Raw genomic sequence first — 19,442 nt, 5'->3', positions numbered from 1 at the left:
AACAACAACAAGAAACAATGTCAGGCTTTCAGTCTCCACCTACGATCAAAAGGTTACAGTGCATGGTATATTATTTTTTTCAACACAATAATGTTGCTGGTCACATTACACTCAAACATGGCATTTTAGGTGGAGATGAGATTCAGATTTCACATGAAAATAATGTTTTATACTTGATCTCTGCTTACAAAAGCTGGGTGGCTTTTTAAAATGTCTCCTGCAGATTCAACTTTCTCTGAGCAGAAAATGAGCAAAAGAACAGAGGGAGTAATGCACGTAGGTCTGGCGGTGGTGATGGCTGGTTACAAACTGGTGCCAACCGGGCGTCAGGGCCCCACGTGGGCAAGTGAGGTCGGGTGTGGAATTTTCCACTTGTGGGGTCACGTCGGATCTAAAAAAATGTCGGATTTTAGAGCATTTCGGATTAGGGGTACTCAACCTTTACTGGTAATTTCTCAGCTATAATTTCACAATCATCTATGTCAATATTTCAGGGAAAAAGAGGTTATCAAGGAAAAAAGGTAAATATGACACAATGAATATTTTCATGAGCCATATTTTGATATTTACTCCTGTACTGAAACTCCACATTCTACTGTAACAGGGGCTGGCTGGAGACCATGGCCTTGATGGAATCATTGGAGAGCAGGTATGAATTTTACAAGGAAGATATGCACAGAATGATTCATTTAAAGTACATTGTGAACACTAATAAAATGCCATGTTCTTACAGGGAGACCAGGGTCTTCCTGGAGTTTTGGGAGAAAAGGGAAGCAGCGGTAAACCGGTAAAATGTTTTACATTTATATTTGAGCAGCATCAGAACCAAGGTTGCCCACCTTTGGTTCCCTGGTCGAGATGGGCTCTGACCAGTTCTGACCAGTTCGGATTTTTGGGTCACAAATGGTCAGAACCAGTCTGAAACTGGCCACGACTGGTTGGAACTGGCCTGAATCGTTGGACACGGGTCAAGAAAGCTTGATTCCTTCACCACTGTGGGGATAATATTCTTGCCGTCCAGTATTCTTTGTGTGACCTGGGCATTCAGTTATCACCCAAGGGAAAGAGGAGAAAATATTCCTGCAGTCTGCACAATTGGCAATGTATGTAATTATAGATAATTCAGCATTAAATAGTACGTAACATTATTTTTCAGGCAAAAATGCTGAGTAAGTTAGCATAAGCTGGCAAGTTGGAACCTAGGGGGTCAGCAGTGCCTGAACCTGCGATAAATATTCCTGCCCTCTTCTTTTACAAGACTGAATCTTTAAAAATATGGTTATAAAAATCACAGAGGAAGGCAAGGTTCAAGTGTTATGGTATAATTTTAATTAAAATTCAGGGCAGCTGCTTTTGTATCTTCATTCAAATGGTTTATTTTTGCAACAAATTACTTGTATTGCTCGTTCCAATGGGTCCAGAGACTCCAGTCCAGACTGAAGAGTTTGTGCCACCCATACCTCCAAGTTCTCTCCAGGCTTTGGGCAAAAATTAAAATTCTTATCATCCCTACCCAACCTTTGACCCCCTACCCTAAGCATTGATCCTCGAGTTTTTTTTAAACACCAATCTATTTGCCTCTCTATTTTGTATACCTCTGCTCTCACCTTCCTTCACTTCAAGGCAAGCGAACTACACTGAGACACTCCACTCTAGGCAACGATCTGGAGAAGTTCCTCTGCACCAGTTCCATCACGTCCTTCCTATGGTATATCAACCAGGATTACACAGTAACTCCCTGTGCCCTATCCAACTCTTTAGATAGTTGCACCATTATCTCCCTGCACCTATATTCTATGGTACAATCTTAATGCTAAGATTTGGTGAATTTGGCACCAGGCTTGCTTGACCTATTGTTCAATATTTCACTTTATTGCGTAGAAGCACACTGTTTTCCTTAGATTCTGGGAGTGGAATTGAAATCTCTGAATATGAAACGAATTGACCCAGTAGGTCACTTGCCAGGAACGCTGTGGATTGCATACACAATTACAGATTGATCTTAGCCATTTATGTTTTTCAAATCACTATGATCCATTCTATTCTTGGACACTGGTCATAGCCTCACATGAAACCACAGCAGTCGACCAGTGTGGAGCTTGGCAACTAAATGACTCGCACCAGGTGACTGGTGATCGGCTTCTGGAAGCCAAGGGTTCGTGAGGTGGCTGAAGGTGAGCAGAGCTCCCACAGGGCCTTGGGCGCTGACAGCTTCCTCGGTGCATTGAATGTTCAGACCCAGGGTCTGAGGAGCGCCTCAAGCTGGGGTTCGCAGCTGGACCAGACAGGAGGCCATGCAGCTACAGAGGTCATGGGTCCGCAGGGGGCAGCCCCATCAGAGGAAGTGGCATAATTCTCAGACATTTCCTTTTCTCTGTGGCGTGGAGATAGAGGCACCTCTGTGCATGTCTTAGAGGTCAAATAAAGGAGAACAAATTTTATGTATGTGGCAATAGAGGAGTCTTGAATTAGGTGAATCTGTAAATTAAATTCATATATTATTGAGTGCTAATATTGCTTGCCTTCATTTCTAGGGTCGAAAGGGCCAGAAAGGAAATCCAGGTGATCGTGGAGAGACTGGTTCACGTGGGGATCCTGTAAGTGTTCCTTAGAAAAGGACTAGTTCCTTGGGATAGAACCGAACACAGTGCAAAGCGCCATTCTTCTATTCTTGTTCAGACCTTCCTTCGGATGTATTGTGTAGAATGCAGCTGGTTAAGACTGATGTTCTGGAGATTTTGGTTAGAATAATGATTATTACTATTCAATTAACTGAATAAACTGGTCAGATGTTAAATTACACAGGAATTGTTACAAAGGAAGGGCATGACACTTAAATTTTATTTCTCAATGTTGCTGTGTTGGACAAGGTTGGCTTAGCGGTTAGTGCAACACCACTACAACACCTGCGACTGGGGTTCGAATCCTGTGCGGTCTGTAAGGAGTCTGTACATTCTGCCTGTGACTACGTGGGTTTTCCCCAGGAAGGTCCGGTTTCCTCCCACCGTTTGAAATGTACCAGGGGTGTAGGTCAATCGAGTATAAATGGGTGGTACGGGCACGTGGGCCGAAGTGGCCTGTTATCGTGCTGTATGTCTACATTTTAAATTTATACTGCCTCCTTCTCTGTATGTTTTTACTCCATCACACATCCAGTTACTCCACTTCATTCTCATCTTGTCCTTAAATGGCTGATTGATAGTAACATCTATTGGTTGCAAAACACTTGCAAGTCCGCCGGAAACATCGATGCTGATTTGATTACTTCCCATCATCTCCTGTTCATCTTTGGCATTTAGTAATAGCTGGGAGATCGTCAAACATTCCCGCCCGTCCATCTCCATACTTGGATTAGATAGTTGTATTTATTAATTACTGGAAATTACAGCTATGTGAGTGTTTTATGATTGAACACCATCAACAACATTCTTCACTAGATGTGCCCTAAGCTGATCCCAGACAAGCAAACTCTTTTCCTTGCATAATCCACCAGGTCATCAATTCCAAATTGCCTTTATCCATTTTCTGCATCCCTCTTTCATCCATGCAGCCTTGTAGATGTACATGGACGATGGCAATTTCTCCTCTGGCTGAGTTTTTCTCTTTAAAGACAACCATACAAGAAAGAACCAAGCCCACTTTTCCTGTGGCCACCATTTTTTTTTCTCCTTTTTGGTTCAAGTTCGATTCTCTGTCAAGTCAATCGGTGTTTCGTCCATATTCCCCAAAGCTGCCTTCCTTCTACCGATGCCTGCTTACAAACTGGTGAAACGGTAATATCCCAGCATCTAGATCAATGGGCAACTTTTGTAAAATCTGAGTTCTCTGCTAAAGTGCAAAGCCATAGCACTTCATAAACCATCCAGCACTTGGTGTGCACTCCAAAATTCCTTGCTTCCTTGGGTGCCTGGACTTGAATGGCACCACGGGCACCACATCTTCCATCTTGACAATTTTCAATCACCCAGTCAGTGACTTTTTTTTCCAACTGTGGCCACTTGCTAGGTTTCCCTCTAGTAGCATCATTTCTTTTCGGTATTGTCTGAAGCTGGATCTCTCTTCTCCAGTCTTGCCAACATATCTCGGATGCACACATTGGTCTTACTGCTTCAGGGTTATTTGGCTTCTCAGCAATTTTAATAAACTTTAGTTTAAATGCTGCTGTATTTTCTGGCGGGCATTTTGAGACAAAATGGAGGCAAGATTTTGAAACCACAAGTGCTGTGTGCAAGCTGATCAGCAAAACGAGGTTATGATTCTTCCTCACGCTGTCCCATGTTTATGTCAATTTTTTTTTACATGCGATAGCTGAAAAACACATGATATTTGGACCAAAAGAAAGGATGGGGGGTGGTCAACTATTTAATTATATCAATGATTGCACGTGTGGATCCAGTAAAGGAAAAGAGAGTGTCTTTGTCCAAAATGTTGTGGAGGGCCCTTTAGATTGTTAATCCTTCATCATTGCTGGGGCCATATCTTGGTACCCTCACCCAATCTGAAAGAAGGACTGCAGAGGTTCGAACATATGTCAAAGATCTACAATAGTGGTTCTCAACCTTTTTCTATCCACTCACATCCCACTTTAAGTAATCCTTAGACCATTGGTGCTCCGTGATTAGTAATTGTTACTGAAATACTTTTCTTGAGAAAAATTGTCATTGGCCCATTTCCTTTGGAGTTCTGAAACTGTGCACATAATGAGTCAATGAGGTGTGATTAGAACAGTGGATTTCAAACTTTTTCTTTCCACCCACATCTCACCTTAAGCCATCCCTCATTAATCACAGACCACCTATAACATTGGGATTACTTAAAGTGGTATGTGAGTGGAGAGAAAAATGTTTAAGAACCACTGGTCTACATACAGTAAGCATGTTTACAAAATGCATCAAACATTTCAAGAGGCTCCTGATTATTTTTTTAAAAGGGAACCTTGAAATCCGATAGAGTTGGTAGTTAATTTCAATATATGCTTTGAAGTTTGGGGAGTTGGGTGATTGTTGGGATAAGAAGACCCATGATGGTCTTTGGTAGAAATCTAAGACATTTTGGGACTTGCAGAAGGAGGTATGGCATGAGATTTTATTCAAGAGTGAGACTTGTTGGTTTCTTTGCTTGATTAGTTCCCTTCATACCTTCTTCATTCACAGTGTGAGGAGCAGGAGTGATCACCTGCTGATAATATCTCCTCCAATTCCCCAGTTTTCTCAAGCACATTATCACAGTGATTCAACAGATCTATCCATACATTAAATGGTGGGCAGCTTTTAATTTGTTCAGTAACATTTCAACGAGCTTGCTTGAACTTCATTTTCACTGGTGTGGGTGTATACACACACACACACACACACACACACACACACACACACACACACACACACACACACACACACACACCTGCGAGGTCACATACATACACACAGTCACATATATACACACCCGCACACATACAGTCAAACACATACACACACGTGCGTGTACATATACACAAACATTCACACACACACATGTGTGTGCACACAGAGTCACATATGCACACATATATGCATACACACATGCATACAGTCACATATATATGCACATACACATGCATACATACATATACACACAATCACATATATATGCATACATACGGTCGCACACATACACACATGCATACACAGTCACATATACACACAAACATATTCAGACAGTCTCACACACATGTATAGACATTCACACAGTCACATATATGCGCACATATGCATACACACATACATATACAGTCACATCCACACAGTCACATATATACAGACACATACACATGTGCACATGCTACACAGTCACACACACACACACACACACACACACACACACACACACACACACACACACACACACACACACACACACACACACACACACACACACACACACACACAAAACTTTAATAATTTTATCATTTCTGAGGACAATTGTTTCCCCAGTTGCCACAAACTAACTTTCCTTCTACAGTAAGATGATTTTACATTACAAGTTCCTTTAGTGTTTGATACAGGTACGTAGAATCATGAGATTAACACAACACAGTGATGGAACAGAATTACTTTCTTCTTATATTGAGAGGTTTTAAGTTTAATTTGCTCTATCTAGATTGCTGAAGTTTCTTAGACGGATCTAGATTCAAGGAGGTTTATGGCAGCACTAAGCTTCTTTGGATCAGCCACTAGTGTTCCTGTGGTTCAATCTTTATGTGACATTAACACTTCTAGTCTCTGGGACAAGTCGCATCCAGCCACAAAGCAGAAAAGTTTTAAAACTACTAAATAAGACCATTTTATTCTGGAAAACGGCCAACTTGCTAAAAGATAATGCCTCACTCTAAGAACCTTCAATCTGAATTCCTCCATGCTTTCATCTTTGATTAAATTATTTTGCAATTTCACTGTGGGATAGTCAGCAGAACTTGGAGAGGAACAAAGTGACATTAACAGCTGACATCCCAACACAAGTCCAAACCATGACTAGATGCCAAGCAGGAAAATAAAACATTGCTGCACATGACCACATCCAGTGCCGATCTGTAGGGAGATCCATGCGGCCTCTGTTACTACATCCATGGGAAGTTTAATTACTTGATGCAGGAAATTGGAACAGAATGAGCCCAGGGGCTAGCTCCCACTCCATTCCATTCAGACCACAAGATGGAGCATTTTCCCTGAAAGCATGTGTACTAGCATGCCTTTCCAAATGGTGAATTCTTCATTGTTGTCCCAAGAAACAATCCTGGATGGATCACAGGATTATTCTGTTACAAATTTGGTAAAGGTTTTGTGACGTTTGTTTTGCTTCTCTCTCAGGGCGAACCTGGTGCTGACAACAAAGTTCAAGGTCCGCAGGGTGAAAAGGGGAACCCAGGCCAAGTGGTACATTTTCACCATTTACTTCCTAACCGTTGAATGCATCTACTTACACGCTTCCGGTGTGCTGACATTTGCAGACAAATAAACTGCAGTGGCAATAACAGTAAATATTTTTCTCCCCCCCCCCCCCCAAATCACAGGGCGATCCAGGAAGAAATGGTGTCCTGGGAAAACGCAGTGGTCCAGGAAACCCTGTAAGGAAGTCAACAGCTTATCTGAAAACCGTTCACTTCTTTCGCCCATGACTCTTCATCCCATTTCACACACATCATTCCACGTTTGTGGAAAAGAGCACAATGTAAACAGGGGAAGATCATTCTCATTTCACTGTTGGAAAAATATTACCATTAGCGTAAACCACATGCTGTCAGAAAGTGATTTTTACTGCTTCAACTAAATTAGGAAACTTTAAATACAATATTTTATGCATAATGTTTTCTGTAAGTAATTGAGTTAGCTTGGTAGATGACCCTTTCCAGATTCTAATATATCCTAATTTCAAAATGTGTCATCATCAAGGAAACGTGGGGACGATATTCCGAATTACTATCTTATTAATCCAATAGACCAAACTTTGTAAATGTAGCTTTAAGTAGCTTTAATTGGTGGATAAAACAGATAAACATTTTGCATAACTTTGCATTGAGATTTTAATAACGAAAAATGAACAAAGCAATTACTGTATAATGATATAATAATATTTAACTTAAAAGGGATATACAAAAGGAAATAAGACAAAATAAGAAAAGGATCTCAAACTCGCGTCTCTTTCATGGTTCACCGAAGAATGACATATGATGTTCATAATCACTATGGTAACACTTCAAACATATTTTTTCTTAAAAGGACAGGCACAAAATTAACTAAGAATCAAAAACACCTTAAGAAAGGACACTCAGCTTATAAATAAGCACTAGTTCAAGTGCATTCAGAACCTTCATGCAGACGCTGCAAAGGTGGAATGGACTGTTTTGGGTGGAAAGACTAAGCTTATCTCAGGTCTGAATGGAATATGAAGCCAATGTGGACCAGCCTGATCTAATGATTGGGGAGTGTGCATAAGGGTCGGGGAGAATTGGTTTCAGATTCCAATGAAAGTTGTGGCTCATTCAGGGCTATCTGTTTTAAGGGTGTCTGATGACCAGAGTAGATCAGAGGGAGGATGGAGGGCAAGAAAAATAAATGCTCGTGGGGAAGGGGATCCCTGGGGTGGTATGTGATGTAGGACTACATGTTAATATCCCTTACTGCACTCCCGAGACTTGCAGCCTGGACCCTGCAGGGTGGCCAAGAGAGTGGTGGAATCTTCTGGGTTATCAAGTGGGCATCCTCCTTCCTCAGTGTTTCGCTGAGAGACCCACGACACCTCCGGAGGGTTCAGCAGTGGATCCCAGTGTCCCGGGCTCACCCCCCCCACCCCGAGATGCCCTTCACTCAATTGGGGGCTCAGGTGGAATTTCCTCATCCAAAGCCGCCGACTACCCTTTCTAGGAGTTCTAGAAAGATCTTTAATTGCTCGTCAGTGTATCTTTCCTTGCACTCCCAACTCCTGGAGCAGCCTTGATGTTCATGTGGCTACAAATCCTCTGCAGCCTAATTCAACTGGTCGGCCCCTTGCCTTCCAGACATGCTGTTGCACATCAGTGTCAAGCTCACCATCCCTCAGCTTCTTGCACTCATCGGCCTCCTCCTCTGCATCCTCCCAGGACACTGTTTGTGAATGATGTAAACATCACCAATGAGGAGTTAGCAGATGAGGGTAAATAGAGGGATTACTGAGAAGCTAGTGTCAGGTGGGAAGGGTAGCCTCATGTTGTCACAAATTGTGCTCACTTCTACAGCTCACTTCATATTCTAGGCAAAAATCATAAGCTTCATTTCCACATTCATGTCTATTGAGCATCAACTAATCCGGATATTTTGTTTCCATCTTCTTTAGGGTCCTGATGGAGAGAGAGGACCACCAGGTCCAAAGGTGTGATTTTGTTTTTGTACCATCAATAATCAGAAAAAGCTGGAGTTGGTGGAACTATCAGGCTTTTATTAACTAAAGACTGGATCAACCATCAACCTCATTGGCTGATCGAAGCAAAGAGAAAAGGGGGCAGCATGCGAGGGGCTGTGTGCCGGATTGGTCTCAGGAGGCCTGTCTAGCTGACAGTAGCCAATCATGGTGCAGCAGTGGCTCCTCACCGTTGCTTGTTGTTTCCAAGGCAGGCTGATAATATGGTGGGGTGGGGGCAGGAAAGTGGGGGAGGGGGTTGGAAAGAGAGATAGAGATGACTTTTATTGTGCGGTCTAAGAATTCTTTCAAACTCTACTTTCAAGGGCTCATCATTTCTGGATTTGCTGTCACATAAATCGGCAGATACATGAAGTGAGGGGATGGTTAGATGTGTTGGATGGATGTTCCTTTTGAAAAACCGTGTTCTACCAACATTTTCATCAGCTCTTGTACTCCACTATGCATGGGAAAAAAATTATGCAATCTGATTTTAAATATTGGGGGAAATTATTTCATGTTTTATTTTGAAAAAATATTTTTTGTCTTCTTGTAATTTGCTTCCCCCTTAACCCTTTGGACTCTGGCCACTTTTTCATGACGCAAACTCCAGACTGGGCCCAACACCAGTATGAACCAGCTGGCGGTTGGATGTAAAACCAGTCCTGGAAAATGGGGACACAGAGAATATGTGCTTGTTGATAGTGCCTGAGAACTGGGACACCCCAAAGGGTTAAAAGGGAAGGCGTGCGGATTATGTCCATTCATTTCACATCCTACTTCTCACCGACAAGAGAAGGACCATTTGGAATCAAGCAGCGGAACTATTTTATATTAATGAGAATTTCTGGGCTGTTTTTTTCATACTGAGAAGGATGTTAAGATCCCTGTTGTTGCATCAATGCCTTTGAATAGATGTTGGTGTTCGATGGGTTTGAAATGGAAGATTGGCAGGAGAGCAGAAACTACAAACAATCATTAAGGTAGAGTGGAGTGGGCAAGAATGGGGTTGGAGGGAAGGCAACATCTCTCATAAAATAAATGGATCTCAGTTTGAGTTACTGAACATTTTCGCGGTCAAATTCAATGTGGAAATGTTATCATCTAAAACAAAAACAGGGAACACTGTCAATATGCAGGTGGTCAGTCCACGTCTGTGGAAGAGAATCCCAGTCAATGTTTCAGGTCAGACTTGAAGAGGACTCAAAAGAGGTTTCTGTAGGGAGTGTGTGTGTGTGTTGGGGGGGGGGGGGGGCGTCTCCGTTAGGCAAAAGCAAGGCAAAAAAAATGAACCAACTCATCTGGCTGAAGAGTGAACGGGAGCAGTTAGATGGGGATAACACTGGCAAAAGGAACGAGAGGAAAAGAATGTAGGAGCAGACAGACAATATCAGCAGGCAGATTAGTCATGTTCTCCATTCCCAGGGTGAAAGAGGAGAAAAGAACAGGGGGCAAAAAACAACCTTCTGAGCTTCTGAATAATCATGGTGATTTGAAGCGTAGCAGAGGGCAAAATGCAAATTGATGATTCAAAGAAGAGGGTTAAAAATGTAGTTATTATTATGCACTTAATTAGTATGAAACAGAATTAAAATCTTAGGTGGGGAACAGCCAGATATTCAACCTGGAATGGTCACTTTCCACCAACTGTGGCCTCATTGATTGTGTAATCCAGCATGTTTTTTTGACAACTCTGCCCATGGGAATTGAAGCAAAAAAAATGCATGTCTAGCTTTCAGCTTTCACTAATACTTTTCTCTGCACGCAGGGAAACCCAGGAGCTGTGGGGCAGGAAGGTCTCAAAGGAGATCCAGGAATTCGAGGCTCACAGGTAGAATTTAAAGTGGATGTTGGTGTGCTGAGACCTTGATGTTCCATCTACTGATTTACTGACGCTCCTCTGATGTAACCAATCAGAATTGGAATTTTATTGTCATGAACAAGTCACAAAATTTGTTGTGTTGCGGCAACAGCACAGGGCAAACGTTCCTATAAACCACCTTACGGCAATAAAAAAAAATCCAACTGGACTTACCCGATAGATGAATGCATACCACGCTCTTTGGAGCTGGAGTTACCTGATAGATGAATGCATACCATGCTCTTTGGAGCTGAAACTGCTTTTATATTGAATTTTATATTGAATTTTTAAATTTAGACATCCAGCTTGGTAACAGACCCTTCTGGCCCACGAGCCCATGCTGCCCAATTACACCCAACTGACCAACAATCACCGTACTTTTTATTCTGAAGCGTGGCAGGAAATCGGAGCCCCCCCATCCCCCCCCACCCCGCCCCGGGCAAAAGCCACGCTGACACGGGGAGAACGTACAAACTCATTACAGGCAGTGTGGGAATTGAACCCTGGTCCAATGGCGTTGCACTCACTGCTATGCTAAATGTGCCCCCCCCCCCCCCCAATAGTTACTGGAGTGACTGAAAAAGAGGGTTCAAAGTTCAGATTTATTGTCAGAATAGATTCATTACATCATCGACAAATCTTAAATTCTTTTTCTTGTGGGCCACGCAGATTTCTTCTTATTAGTAGTGTATTAAACTACACTCAAGAAAAGATCTGTGTACAAAAGAGAGAAATGTAAACAAGAAGGAAGTCTTAACAAACTGCAATAGAGAAAATAAATATTCAACAACATAAGCGCCCTTAAATGAGTCCCTGATTAAGTTTGTCATTGAGGAGTCTGATGGTGGAGGGGTAGCAGCTGTTCCTGAACCTGGCGGTATGAATCTTATGGCATCTACACCTCTTTCCTGATGGCAGCAGTGAAAACACAGCATGTGTTGGGTGGTGACGGTCCTTGATGATTGCTGCTGCCCTCTGACGGCAGCGCTCTCTGTAGATGCACTCAATAGTGGGGAGGGGTTTTGTCTGTGATGTCCTGGGCTGTGTCCACTATTTTTTTCCAGGGATTTACACTCAGGGGTATTGATGTCCCCATACAAGTCTGTAGTGCAGCTGGTCAGCACACACACATGATGTTAATTTAGAAGTTGATGTAGCTCTCACACTGAAGTTATTTTGCCAAAGTTGTCCTGGTTTAAAAAAAAATTATAAAAATCACTGACCTAGGGTGTGATGCCCAAATAAGTATTAACATTTTAAAATTTAGACCAGTGGTTCTCAACCTTTTTCTTTCCACTCACATCCCACTTTAAGTAATCCTTATGCCATGAGTGTTCTGTGATTAGTAAGGGATTGCTTAAGGTGGGATGTGGGGGGGAAAGAACAAGTTTGAACACAACTGTTTTAATCATCCCCCGTTGACTCGTTATGTGCTCGGTTTCATAACTCCAAATGAAATGGGCCAATGACAATTTTTCTCAAGCAAAATATTTCAATAACAATTGGGTCTAGAGCAGTGATTCTTAACCTTCCCTTCCCACCCACATACCACCGTGCTCATCCTAAACCGTACACTAGCCGTGCCAGCCCAAAATGGTATGCTAATTGTGTTGCCCTTTGTGACAGTTTCCTCTCCTATACCAGTCTTTGCCTCACTGGCTTTGAAATTAGTTTGCGGTGCACTCACTTTACAGTTGTAGCTCCAAAATGGTAGGTGGTATGTCAGCACATATCCCATACCAAGTCAATCTATATGGTGATCAAAGCTCCTCAGTCCACAGTCCTGATCTGTGACTTGCATGTTCAGGAGTGGCATAGCATCACGGCTCACAAGCAAGTCAACTCATAAAGCACATTGTGTAACTCAGCATAAATTAAATTGTCAAAACTGTAGCTAATAGTGTTACAATATGTGCAGGATTTAGAGAAAAGTGCAAAAACTCAGTGTGGTGAACAAAGTACTGATTATGCAAAGGCAGGCATCGTTTACCAGAGAGATCCATTTTAGAGCCTAATAACTATTGATCAGTGCGAACTTTACAGCAGAGTTTTGCCGCACTGTTAGTTGGTTTATACGTTCCACATATCGCACAGATTGAAGCAGTGCATATTTATAGAGAAAACTATACAATTGTATTTTAGTGTGGTTAACACTTTCATCTGAAGTGTTTTCAAAACATTTCGTATTTTTAAAAAAACTTAGCAGAAACAGAATCCTTTAGGAAGAATGCAAATTTTTTCTAAGTGCTCATATTACTCATGGCAGAGAAGGACAATAAATAAACCAATCACGTGGTGATGCTGGTTCTCAGAGCAGTGCCAACAATCACACTTCCCCAGCTACTTCTCCCATCTCGCAATCCCACCACCTATTACCCCCATACCTCATTCTCCCACCTATTTCCCCATACCCCATTCTCCCACCTATTCCCCATACCCCATTCTCCCACCTATTCCCCATACCCCATTCTCCCACCTATTCCCCATACCCCATTCTCCCACCTATTCCCCATACCCCATTCTCCCACCTATTTCCCCCATACCCCATTCTCCCACCTATTCCTCATACCCCATTCTCCCACCTATTCCCCATACCCCATTCTCCCACCTATTCCCCATACCCCATTCTCCCACCTATTCCCCATACCCCATTCTCCCACCTATTTCCCCCATACCCCATTCTCCCACCTATTCCTCATACCCCATTCTCCCACCTATTCCCCATACCCCATTCTCCCACCTATTCCCCATACCCCATTCTCCCACCTATTCCCCATACCCCATTCTCCCACCTATTCCCCATACCCCATTCTCCCACCTATTCCCCATACCCCATTCTCCCACCTATTTCCCCCATACCCCATTCTCCCACCTATTCCTCATACCCCATTCTCCCACCTATTCCCCATACCCCATTCTCCCACCTATTCCCCATACCCCATTCTCCCACCTATTCCCCATACCCCATTCTCCCACCTATTTCCCCCATACCCCATTCTCCCACCTATTCCTCATACCCCATTCTCCCACCTATTCCCCATACCCCATTCTCCCACCTATTCCCCATACCCCATTCTCCCACCTATTCCCCATACCCCATTCTCCCACCTATTCCCCATACCCCATTCTCCCACCTATTCCTCATACCCCATTCTCCCACCTATTCCCCATACCCCATTCTCCCACCTATTCCCCGTACTGAATTCTCCCTCATATCCCCATACCCCATTCTCCCACCTATTCCCCATACCCCATTCTCCCACCTATTCCCCCCATACCCCATTCTGCCACCTATTCCCCCCATACCCCATTCTCCCACCTATCTCCCCCCTGTACCCCATTCTCCCTCATATCCCCAGGAACTTTATCCTGATTCTTCTCTCACTCCTTAATGGAATGCCTAATTTAATACCTACCATTAACCTCCTATCCTGGAATTCTAAGGATGAGAGCATGAATCTTAGCATCATATCCTCAAGTTAAGAGTGTCCAATGGGTGGCCATGGCAAGGTGTGGAGTTGTTCAGCTCATATTTTTGACTAAGTGATTGAAACACACATCAGTCAGGGTGTGGACATCTCGGATCTTAACAGATGACACTGAAGCAGTTAACTCCAGGCTGGAAAATGCCAGGTTATGGAGGTGGAAGCGATTGACATGTTGGTGATATTTGATTAAGCTTCATCAAATGCCAAAAAATTGCTTAATTATAGTAGTACTGCAAGATTAACAACAATAAATCTCCTGACTGGACCTGTGCAAATTACTGGTGTTCACTGTGCCCCTGAGGGAATGGCTCAATTGATGGATGATCTAAGCCGGGACATGTTTGTATTGGATTTAGAGTACTGTAACCCTGCATCTACGTGATAAGACAGGCAAAATGCAATTACTTTCAAATTTTTGGTGCAATTCCATAGTATCCCTACTATCTGCAAACAAGGGTCCTTACAGGCAGAGACAAATTATATGATCATGTAACTCCAGAAATATCTTGTACATGATGCAATTCATTTAACTGAACCTGTCATCCTTATATAAATTATTCTCTCTCCCCTATGTGGTATCTTGCTACATTGCTTGCCATTACCAACTGAAGTCAAAATAATCATGCCTTAATTGTTCAAATTCAGTAAACTAGAAACTTCAGAAAAAATAAACAATTTTGAACTTTGCAGCTTGAAAACAGGTCTGGAATGTGTTGTGACTTTCAAATACAAACCTTATTGCATATTTTTACATCTGCCAACAAACTATTACATGCAAAGCTATTTTATGATGCAGCTGACAGCAGGCACAATGCTGGTACTTGGTACAACATTGAAATATTCCACTGTCTCACTAATAAATAGTTCAGTGGGAATCAAATGGAGAGAATACTTCAAAGCCTTTCATAAATAACCCTCCAATAAAGTTTGGGGGAAAACTATTTCAAAAGAATTTCAGCTCCCAGACACACGGAACGTTACATTAATTTCCCAACTAGACAAGAGTTTCAATCCTTTAGATGTGTGGTTAACTGACCGCGTTATCATTGCATTGAACTTTCTCACTGATTTTGACACGTCTTTTCTTGTTACAGGGGTCACCTGGTTCTCCTGGTGCTCCAGGTCGTAAAGGAGAACGCGGAGTTCGAGGTCAGCAGGTTTGTACAAGAGCTGAACCTCGGTGTAATAACGAGGCTTTATATCATTTTACATCAGATTTGCAGGATTATAGTGCATTGGTTGCACCATTCCAATTAGGTGTGTGAGATTGAAGCATCATTTATTAACCAGCTCGATAGAAGTGTGTTGTTTGCAATTTACAACCTTTTTTGCATGGTTAAGGGAAAATTATTTTTTAACACTCACTGATTCCAGGTTGCATTGGTTCTATAATACACTGTGAGAGAATGGCATTCCTGAATTTCCATACAAAATGAAAGGTGTACATTAAATAATTCAGAGCTGCAGACTGATGTCGAGGTAGGGGGCTTCCTACCGGATGGGATCGAACTCTGGAAGCCTTGCAGGATAACCAGGAAGCAAAGACTAAAGGGGAGAAGAAAAGTAGAACCACGAACTGTGGGAGAGTAAATTGAAGAAAACGAGTCAGATCTGGAAGTGGTTCAAGATGGAGCCAATTGGAAAGGGCATGCTCAGACCATTTTTTCCCACAGATTCAGTTGCAGTCAAAAAAAAGGATAAAACCAGCAAGGATAAAACTGTTTTCCGATGGTGTGGAAATATTAGGGATAAAGTTTCAGTGAGTGGCAAAAGCAAAGAGCATTCCAGTTGATGGCACAGAAGTCCATGTCTAAATTTCAGACATATGAAGCATCCAATAATGTAAAGTTTGATAAACTGTCTAGATATTTTTTACCTAACTCCTCCATATGGAGGAACACTGACATCTGCTGGCCAAATATAATATTGCATGTGAAGTGCTACTCTTCCAGATATTTAACTTAGTCTTGACAGGGATTGGCCCTAATGCTAACGGCGAGTAAACAATTCAGGAAAGAGTTTATTATTTGTTTATTTTTCTGTCTATAGAAACTGAAAGCATGCAGCATTGAACCCAAATGCTGTTCACTAAATTGCTATAAATTTTAAATTTAGGCAGACATCATGGTAATAGGCCCTTTCAACCCACGAATCCGTGCTGCCCAATTAACCTACAAGGCCGGTACATTTTGAACGGTGGGAGGAAGCTGGAGACACGCAGACATGGGGAAAATGTACAAACACCTTACAGACAGCGCAGGATTTGAACCCTGGTCCTGGTCACTGGCGCTCTGTAATGGCATTGTGCTGACCACTAAGCCAACCATGCCTATGAATCTCATATTCCAAGATTTCCAAACACTTGCTCGGATTCATATTTATTATTTTGTAATTCCAACAGATACAATTGGTTTAGGCACCTTTTTGAGTTTTATCAATTGTATTTTTAGCAGCTGGGCAAAATCAGGGTGGTTCTGGCGGACAATATATAAACAAATGGATTTCATACCCTGACCTAGTCTCTGAGAACGAACGGAGCTCAACAGGACACGTCTAAAATGGGCCTTCTTTGCAGAAAGCCAGCATCCTGAAGGAAGAGGCACAACACGGCAGGTTGTTGAGGCCTAGCTCTCTGCCAACAGGGAGACGACATGCCATTAAACTTGTGTTTAATGTTTTATTAACTTCACATTTCGGGCCACAAATGTGACATTGGCGACGAGGATGGGATAAGCTTGAAGAAAATTAGACTAAACAAGATTACAGAGGATTACAGAGAACTTCAAGGTGATAAGAATTTTCTCTTTGACTCAGTACTTTTGGGTCCGGAATATTTCCTCATGGCTGGGGCAGACGGTGACTTTCTAACACATAGTGGAATTGCTCATTTTGACCCAACGGGTGATGCTAGCACTGTAAGTGTGAAGTGGAAGGCATGGCTGGAAGAATTTGAATCCTACGCCGACAGTCGTGGCCTATTTCTAGATACCAGTACAGTTGAACAAAAAGCGCAGAGAAGGGCGTTACTTCTTTTCATGGCTGGTCCCGCAGTTCGGGAAACATTTAAGACACTTTTGAATACTGGAAGAAAGGATGAGTACCGGAAAGCGGTAGATGCATTAAATGCACACTATGTAGTGACACCGAATGCTACATTTCAACGCCATTTGTTTCGGAGAACGAGACAAGAAGATGGCCAGACAATTGCTCAGTATGTGACGAGACTACGCCAGCTAGCTGTTGGATGCAATTACATGCCAGCTGATTTGGACAACCAATTATTGGATCAAGTCGTACAGCACTGCAGATCAGATAAACTCAGAAGACGTCTACTGGAAAGAGGGAGTGAGTTGGAACTCACCAATGCTTTAGCCATTGCTGCTGCATTAGAGGCTGTTGAAGGGCAATTTCATACCATGACCCTGAAAGACAACTCAAGCCAGCAAATTAAGAGGCTCTCACATCGCATAACCAGCCAAGATATACGCCGACACATGACATGGAGTGTTATAGATGTGGAAACCGAGGTCACTTCGGAAAAGACCCATATTGCCCGGCCAAAGGCAAAGTTTGCAGAAAGTGTGGAGGTAAGGACCATTTTGCAAAGAAGTGCAAAAGCAAGTCCAATGCAGACCAGAAGAGGAAGAGTACAACTTCCAAAGGCAAGGCCTGGGGGAAAGGAAAGTATCCTGGAAAGAAAGATACTATTCGCCAGATAGACGGTGACGATGATGATACCCAGGAGGGACAGAGTTGTTACCAATTTACGTTGAATGCTATACATCATGAGAAGGTCCCAGTGATCATTGGTGGAGTGACAGTGCAGGTCATTGTAGACTCAGGCAGTGACAGTAATGTGATTGATCGACATTTATGGGAGAAGTTGAAAAGGAAAAAGATCATCTGTACCTCAAAGAAGTGTTCCAAGAAACTGTATCCATACACAGCAACCAAGCCATTGCAGACCATTGGATGTTTTACTGCAACTGTTGAAGCTGGAGATAAGTACACCGAAGTAGAGTTTATGGTCATAGAAGAGAGGGGAGAACCATTGCTGAGTAGAAGCACAGCGCAAGACCTGGCAATACTTCATATTGGAGCTTGTGTCAATTCAATTCAGTCATACGAGGATATGAAGCAAGAATTCCCCGCAGTCTTCCAAGGAGTAGGAAAGCTGAAAGGTCGACAATTGAAGCTAGCGGTAGATGAAACGGTCAAACCCAAGGCACAACCAATGCACCGAACTCCGTTTGGACTTCGTGGGAAAGTCGATGCCAAAATTAAAGAATTGATCGAACAAGACATTATTGAACCAGTGGAACATTCGACACAATGGGTCAGTCCCGTAGTGATTGTGCCCAAACCAAAGGGTGACATAAGACTATGTGTTGACATGAGAATGGCCAATGAAGCTATAATTAGAGAACGACACCCTATACCAACAGTGGAGGAAATACTTCAAGAACTAACTACCAGCAAGGTATTCTCAAAAATTGATCTGAAATGGGGCTATCATCAATTAGAGCTGGATCTAGGTTCCCGAGATGTAACAACATTTGTGACTCACTGTGGATTGTATCGTTACAAGAGACTATCATTTGGAATTAATGCAGCTTCAGAGATCTACCAGTATGAAATCCATCGAGTGATTCAAGGCATTCCTGGAGTTGCCAACATTTCTGACGACATCATAGTCCATGCACCAACGAAGGAAGAGCATGACAAATGGTTGAGGCGTGTACTATCTAGACTACAGGAGGCAGGCCTTACCATGAATGGAAACAAGTGCCAGTTCGGTGTGTCAGAAATGGCTTCATGGGACACAGACTTACACGAGAAGGACTAAATCCTGCAGAGGCCAAGGTGAAAGCTATTGAAGAGGCACGTGCACCTCAGAATGCAACAGAGGTGAGGCGTTTCCTGGGATTGGTCAATTTTTGTGCAAAGTTCATTCCTAATTTCGCTACAGTGGCAGAACCACTAAGGAAACTAACCAGGAAAGGTGTACCATTTCATTTTGGATCTGAGCAGAAGAAAGCGTTCACAGCGCTGAAGCAAAGCCTGACAGATGCAAAAACTCTTGGATATTACGAGCCGGCGGCATCAACCAAAGTCATAGCGGATGCCAGCCCAGTTGGTTTAGGAGCCGTGTTGGTCCAGATGCATGATGGAGGACCAAGAATCAT

At 42.7% G+C, this 19,442-nt stretch overlaps 1 protein-coding gene across 4 annotated transcripts in view; it reads left to right on the top strand.

The window, feature by feature from the left end:
* The window catches only part of LOC138747481 (collagen alpha-6(VI) chain-like), a 141,000-nt gene that overhangs the window by 59,110 nt on the left and 62,448 nt on the right, over positions 1 to 19,442 (top strand). For all 4 annotated transcript variants that reach the window (XM_069906747.1, XM_069906755.1, XM_069906738.1 and 1 more), the window contains exons 10-18: positions 495 to 521; positions 605 to 649; positions 734 to 787; positions 2,535 to 2,597; positions 6,843 to 6,908; positions 7,046 to 7,099; positions 8,845 to 8,880; positions 10,676 to 10,738; positions 15,351 to 15,413. In XM_069906747.1, coding sequence (XP_069762848.1) covers positions 495 to 521; positions 605 to 649; positions 734 to 787; positions 2,535 to 2,597; positions 6,843 to 6,908; positions 7,046 to 7,099; positions 8,845 to 8,880; positions 10,676 to 10,738; positions 15,351 to 15,413 — 471 coding nt within the window. The remainder of the gene's footprint in view (positions 1 to 494; positions 522 to 604; positions 650 to 733; positions 788 to 2,534; positions 2,598 to 6,842; positions 6,909 to 7,045; positions 7,100 to 8,844; positions 8,881 to 10,675; positions 10,739 to 15,350; positions 15,414 to 19,442) is intronic.

The sequence above is a fragment of the Narcine bancroftii genome, chromosome 1 (genome assembly GCF_036971445.1).
Source record: "Narcine bancroftii isolate sNarBan1 chromosome 1, sNarBan1.hap1, whole genome shotgun sequence".
Classification (NCBI taxonomy): domain Eukaryota; kingdom Metazoa; phylum Chordata; class Chondrichthyes; order Torpediniformes; family Narcinidae; genus Narcine; species Narcine bancroftii.
The sequence above is the reverse complement of the archived record's forward strand: the minus strand, read 5'-3'. Positions and strand labels throughout refer to the sequence as shown.